Consider the following 6,000-nt stretch of genomic DNA (forward strand, 5'->3'; position numbering starts at 1 on the left):
CTGCCCAACGTGGTTAGACATCAGAGAAGCCAAGCCCCAGTGAGGAAAGTCTAGCAAACAGCCTCGGGAAAATAGGTTTTGAATGGCATGTTGTTAGAGAAACCTCTTGTTTCTCTCCGGAAGTTTTCCCCATCATTTCCAGCCTTATTTGATTATATCTCCTAGTCAGCTGGAAGATTTTGCTAGGAGGTTATTACCCACAGTTGGGAACCTGGGAGAGCGTCTTTCGTCTCAACACTGCTTTTCAGCTAAAGCGAGGCGTGTGGCGGAGGAGCTGCCAGTAAATGCAGCCACCTCCGAGGGAGATCTGTGGCGGGCACATTGCAAAAGGGTTTGGAGGATGGGAACAAGGAGCATTTGATGCAGCTGGAGCCACAGACACGGCTTAAGGGAAGTAGCAAGCAATTACTCCAGCTGGAATCTGGCCAGGGTGTCTTGAAATACCAGCTTGCAAAACTTTCACCAAAACACGCCAACGGACCAGGTGTTTCTAGGATAACAGATCTGGTCTTTAAGTCTGCAATCTTCCCCGGGATCAGCAGAACCAGGAGAAAACCATTATCAGGAATTAACACTGTAACGGATCCTCAGTCCCTCGAGACTCTCTGGGTCTGTTTGCTGAGCTCAGGACTTTGGGTATGGCTGGAGGAGAAAGGCTCATTTATTTTTGGCTCTGGAGGAAGAATTCCCCTCTTCTTGCTCTGAAGAGGAAGCCCTCCTAGCCTTTGACCCCACAGGATTTGTGCAAGTCTGACTGCACCCACCAGAAGGCAGCAGTGAATGCAATTTTTTAGTGCTTTTTAAATTTAAAGAGGGATTTAAATGATTTTACCAATCTCCTGCATGTAGAGCTTTGCTCACCACGTGCCAGAGTGTGACCGCTTCTGCAGAGACGCGTGGCAGCCACGGATAAATAACCCCAGCCTGGGCTCGCTGCATTAGGCATGGAGAGGTGGCATCACTTGAGAAAGGCAAGATGCAATCAACCAAGCAAGGAGAGCAGATCTGGCACCCAAACCCGTTTCAAAAAAAAAAAAAAATCCTGGCACAAGGCTGCAAGGACTACGAGGAAACCAAGAATTCATTGTTAAGTGTCACCGGAGCCTTTTTCTGCCCCAAAACCTCAGTCCCCAACAGCTCTGTGTTGCACAGAGCTGAAAGCCTCCCCCCTCCGCTCCCTGCCAACCAAGGATTTGCAGCTGGACAGATTTAGGATGGAAAGCAGCACCATGGGAACATGAAAGGAGACGTGTAAACATGGCCCGTGTCCATGCAAAGCCTGTGGCTTTATGCTGGCATTCCCAAGAGCAAAATCATTGACCTCATTGAGCAATAGCTTGAAAGGCAAAAAGAAAAGAAAAAGACCCGAGATGACAGGGGTAGCATATACCCTCCCTGGCTACAGGCAGCAAGCACCCCCCAACTGCCAACCCACACCAGATGCTCTGTAAGGAGCAGCAAAGCAGAAAGGCAGCAAAGAGGTCCACAGCCAGGCTCCGCAGCGATCAGCCTGCTTTATCCAATCTACGCCATGGCATTCAGCCTCCGTGCAGGCACCTCGAAGAAGCCCCGGTTTCTCTAGGGCTCCCCGGCTAGGCAAAGCATGCCCCAAACCCTGCCCTGCTCCTGCAATTGCAGGACAATTGCAAGCCACTTGTTTCCTGGACTTGAGCTGTCTTGACAGCCTGGGAGCAGCTCCAGGTGCTTAACTTTTCTTTACATTTCAACATCCCGTGTAAATTGAATGCACTGGGAGCCCGGCCCCAGGAGAGCTCCTCCAGCCTGACACCAGCAACAAGACGTTTCAAACAAAAATACAGTCCTCTCCAGTCTGCAAGTACACGGAGGAAGGCAATATTAACTACACCCCTGCTAACGAAACACTCAAAACCTGGCGAGAGGTAGTAAAAGGGAAAAGCAGAGGAGGGAGCATAGCATCGTTATGCAACTGCGTTATCTAACGACCACAGAGACACCCTATAGGGGCTCTTTGTTTGCAGAGGGAAGGAGAAAGAAATGCCACCAATATCTGAGTCACTGGTTCACCAAGAGGCTCCGAAGTTATTTTCAGATGGAAACTTTTCCAGTTTCACATGATAATTTGGGAGGACTGGCTAATTCCCTGGCTCCACCCACCGCCTTGTAACACAGCTCCCTGCTGCTCTTGCATATATAGATAGGTATGGCCCTACAACTGGGTGCAGACAGAAGAGCCTGGAGACAGAGGAAACCTAAACTTTCTTCCTTCCTAGCCGCCCTCCACCCGCTCCCACCATGAAGAAGGAAATATTAACCCTGGCCTTTGTTCGATCCGTCTTTGTTGAGTTTATCTCCACGCTCATCTTCGTCTTCATCGGCCTCGGCTCAGCCCTGAAGTGGCCGTCCGCCCTCCCCAGCATCCTTCAGATTGCGCTGGCATTTGGCCTGGCCATCGGTACGTTGGTGCAGGCGTTTGGCCACATCAGTGGAGCCCACATCAACCCAGCGGTGACCATCGCCTTCTTTGTCGGGAACCAGATCTCCTTCCTCCGGACACTCTTCTACGTGATCGCCCAACTGGTCGGGGCCATCGCCGGGGCTGGCATCCTCTATGGCGTGACACCGGTCAATACCCGTGGCAACCTGGCCATCAACGCGGTAAGTCTCCCTACCTGGAGATAGTTCACCTTGCCGTGCGGGCTTTCCTTTCCCTCTGAGCAAGGAGCTGGTGCCAGCGCCAACCCGGAGAGCCAAATCCGTAAGGATGGTTGGTCTTGGCACATCATCCTGCGTGCACAGAGGGATGGGAATGGGATAGGAGCAAACACCGACATAGCCAGCAGAGTATTGACATGACAGCTTTATTGTGTGGGGTAATGAATGGTATGTTTTTTTCCTCCTTTAATAAGTGCTTCCTTTATCCTAAGGGCCTGAGTGAGTCACCCGCACCATTGAGATGTTCTTGACTGCAGCCTCTCCACCTGGAGATCAGTGCTGGGATAGGAGCTGCGCCAGGACAGAGGGGGAGGGCAAGGAGCAGAGCACAGTCACACCAGTATGGGCAGGGGGAGCAGAAGCCCACTGTAACCAGTGCACTGGGGGAAGCTGGGAAATGGAGGTGGATGGAGAGAGGTGGTGGAGAAGAGCTGAAGAAGGAGCAATACACGGGAGGGTGCGGAGCGGCTGTGAGCGGCAGGGGCTGCTCTTGGAGGAGGAGGGGAGACAGTGGAACCCTCTGAGATAAGCGGGGACGAGAAGCATGTCTCAAACCCTTGGGGAAGTGCTAGGAAACCACCTGAAATGGGAGCGGTGGAGCTACTGCTCCAACCACGGCCAGGTTTGGACCCCTCAGAGCAGCACAGGCACGTTGCAGAGGGTTCAATCGCTAGGGTGAGGTGCTGCTATGCATCTTACTCCCATATGCTCCATGTCCCAAACCAGTCAGCTTTAGCTAAAAAAAAAAAACAGGCTGTGATGGCTTGAGTTGCTTTGCCCTTCCCATGCCCAGTGGGGTCGAGTCCATCTGACAGTCCCCAGTGGTTAGCACAGAGGTACTGGGACAACAACAGCCTGTCTTACCCCCATGGCTGCACCCCAGCCTTCATCCCAACCCTCACCCTTCATCCCACACCCCTCCGCAGTGGCTGCTGGCTGCTCCCCAGCCTCCTGGGGAGGTGCTGCACAAAGTGGAGGGGAGAAGAGTCAGGATACGACAGCTTGCAAGGATCAAGGGGGGAAAAAAGGGACAAATCAGCATGGGATTTGGTGGGAAAGCACTAAGTGCTGCAGAGACAAGCAAGCAGAGAGAGATATGGAGAGCCCCAGGGGAGAGACAGATTTTGGAGCATTAAACACAAAGAAAGATCATTTCTTCCCTTTCAGGGAAAGGAGCAGTGAGCCCAAGCAGTGGCCAGCACGGCACCTCGTGCCCCAGGGCTGGGCAGGGGACCTGAGGGGGGGCTTCTCGTGCATGGCTTTGCAACCCAAATCCACCAGCAAAGCACCTAAGAGCCCTCCTGGTGATGCTTAGCCCCAGGGGTGGTTAATTATTGTTGCTTTCAATGGTTCGCAGCTCAACAACAACACGACCCCAGGCCAAGCCCTTGTGGTGGAGATCATCCTCACCTTCCAGCTGGCCGCGTGCATCTTTGCGTCCACGGACAACCGGAGGAATGGCAACGTGGGCTCCCCAGCACTGTCCATTGGCCTCTCCGTTGCTGTAGGCCACTTGGTGGGGGTGAGTGTCCAGGAAGGACAGGGCAGAGGGTCCTGCTAGGACAGGGGTCCCCAAAATACTCTCGTGCGGTTGGTCCCAGAGGGAGCTGCGTTGGGAGAGCCAGCACGGGACATATCGGGGCTCCTTCTCCATGATGATGTGTGGACCTCCACCTCTCTGCAAGAGAGACAGCACCAGGGGCCATTTTGGTCCCTGCTCCTGAAAAGCTGCTCGTATCTGCTAAGCAATATGATGCATCTTAACCCAGTCTCCTTTCCACACTGACAGATCTACTTCACTGGCTGCTCCATGAATCCAGCCCGGTCCTTTGGGCCTGCGGTCATCGTGAGGAAGTTCAGCCCAGCACATTGGGTGAGCATCAGCAGCATGCCAGGACGGGCTGGCCAAGAAGCTGCCAGGGCCAGATGCCGGCAACGAGGGGAGAGGGCAGCGATTGCCATGGTGATTACAGGGCTGGGTGTTTCAGAGCCCATCCCAGGCCCGAAAGGATAAAAGGGGGCTGGAGAACAAGAAAGGTTGTCCCCCTTGATGCGTGGGGAAAAAGTTATCCCCATGGCACAGAGCCAGCAAGGGGACAAGCATAAACCCCTCATGCAATGGTGCATGCTGAGCTAGGGCATCATCCGAAGTCAACAAAACCCACAGAGAAGCCCAGCCTAGGCTCGCCCAGCACTGCCTGCAAGCTCAGACCCAGCCTTGCAGAGCAAGCTTGGTGCCTCCTTTCCAGGACACCACATCTTTGCACTCATAAGGAGCTTGATGTCTTCAGCAAGCAACGGTTGAGGGGATTTCAGCCCAAGAAGTCTACAGGAAACTGTATTTGTATCTCTCCATGGGCTAGGAGATGCGGAGCAGCAAGGGATGCCGCTGTGATGCCTGGACCTGGTGCACCAGCCCCCAAGACCTGCTCTCACCCTCTCCCTTGTTGCTTTCTAGGTGTTCTGGGTTGGACCCATCCTCGGGGCTTGCTTGGCCTCTCTGCTCTACTTCTACATCCTCGTCCCCTACTGCATGAACATGTCAGATAGGATTGCCATCATCAAGGGCACCTATGAGTCAGAGGAGGAGTGGGAAGAGCAGAGAGAAGAGAGGAAGAAGTCCATGGAGTTGACTCCACCGTAGGAACAGTTGGAAAAAGCCAAGCAAAAGGAGGGGAGGAAGCCCCACACATGGGCTCATGTGTGCACCAAAGCCAGACAATGAACACATCCAGCTACAGTAGACTCTTAAGCAAAAGTCTTATAACTCAAAGACCATCTGTGATTAAGAAAGAAAGGAGTATTGAAGTGTCTGTGTATATAATCCCTCTATGTGAATGCGAGCGCTAGAACCTCTCCTAGCTTAACTGCAGCCAGCTAAGCCCAGCAAAGGAGTCTCAGCCCAGGGCAGCCTCTCAGCTGTGGTTTTACACCCGCTCAGCTGCATCCCTGCCCTCCTAGGTGCGAGTTTTGCACAATTTTCAGAGGCCTGAGACCGCACGTTCTGGCACACACAGGATTTCACCCCTGCATCTGATTGCCCAGGGGAGGGAAATACCATGTAGATACCAGCAAAGAAGAATGACCGCTTTGGGCATGTGGGTGCAGCAAAATCCCCAGCTTGCTTTCTGCCACAGGGCCCACGCTGCTCATAGATGCTCTTTCATGCATTAACTGGTGCTGGTGAGTTCTATTTATTCATGGCTGCAGAAAAAAAACCCGTGATTTTTTTGATTTTGTGTTGAGATCTTTGTAATATAGTATATTATTTATTGTGAATAAAGGAAATTGTAAAAAAGTCATGGG

At 52.8% G+C, this 6,000-nt stretch overlaps 1 protein-coding gene across 1 annotated transcript; it reads left to right on the forward strand.

The window, feature by feature from the left end:
• The first annotated feature begins 2,171 nt into the window (after positions 1–2,171).
• AQP5 (aquaporin 5) lies at positions 2,172–6,000 on the forward strand. The gene is made up of 4 exons (XM_030037978.2): positions 2,172–2,637; positions 4,052–4,216; positions 4,484–4,567; positions 5,153–6,000. The coding sequence occupies exons 1-4, from the start codon at positions 2,275–2,277 to the stop codon at positions 5,336–5,338; spliced, it is 798 nt and encodes a 265-aa protein (XP_029893838.1). The 5' UTR covers positions 2,172–2,274; the 3' UTR covers positions 5,339–6,000.

The sequence above is a fragment of the Aquila chrysaetos genome, chromosome 15 (assembly GCF_900496995.4).
Source record: "Aquila chrysaetos chrysaetos chromosome 15, bAquChr1.4, whole genome shotgun sequence".
Lineage (NCBI taxonomy): Eukaryota > Metazoa > Chordata > Aves > Accipitriformes > Accipitridae > Aquila > Aquila chrysaetos.

Bases quoted from the DNA above. Each gene is read 5' to 3' on its own strand.
- AQP5 (XM_030037978.2), top strand. From the start codon at position 2,275: ATGAAGAAGGAAATATTAACCCTGGCCTTTGTTCGATCCGTCTTTGTT. The intron at 2,638-4,051 runs GTAAGTCTCCCT...AATGGTTCGCAG, and splicing joins GCAACCTGGCCATCAACGCG to CTCAACAACAACACGACCCC. The intron at 4,217-4,483 runs GTGAGTGTCCAG...CCACACTGACAG, and splicing joins CTGTAGGCCACTTGGTGGGG to ATCTACTTCACTGGCTGCTC.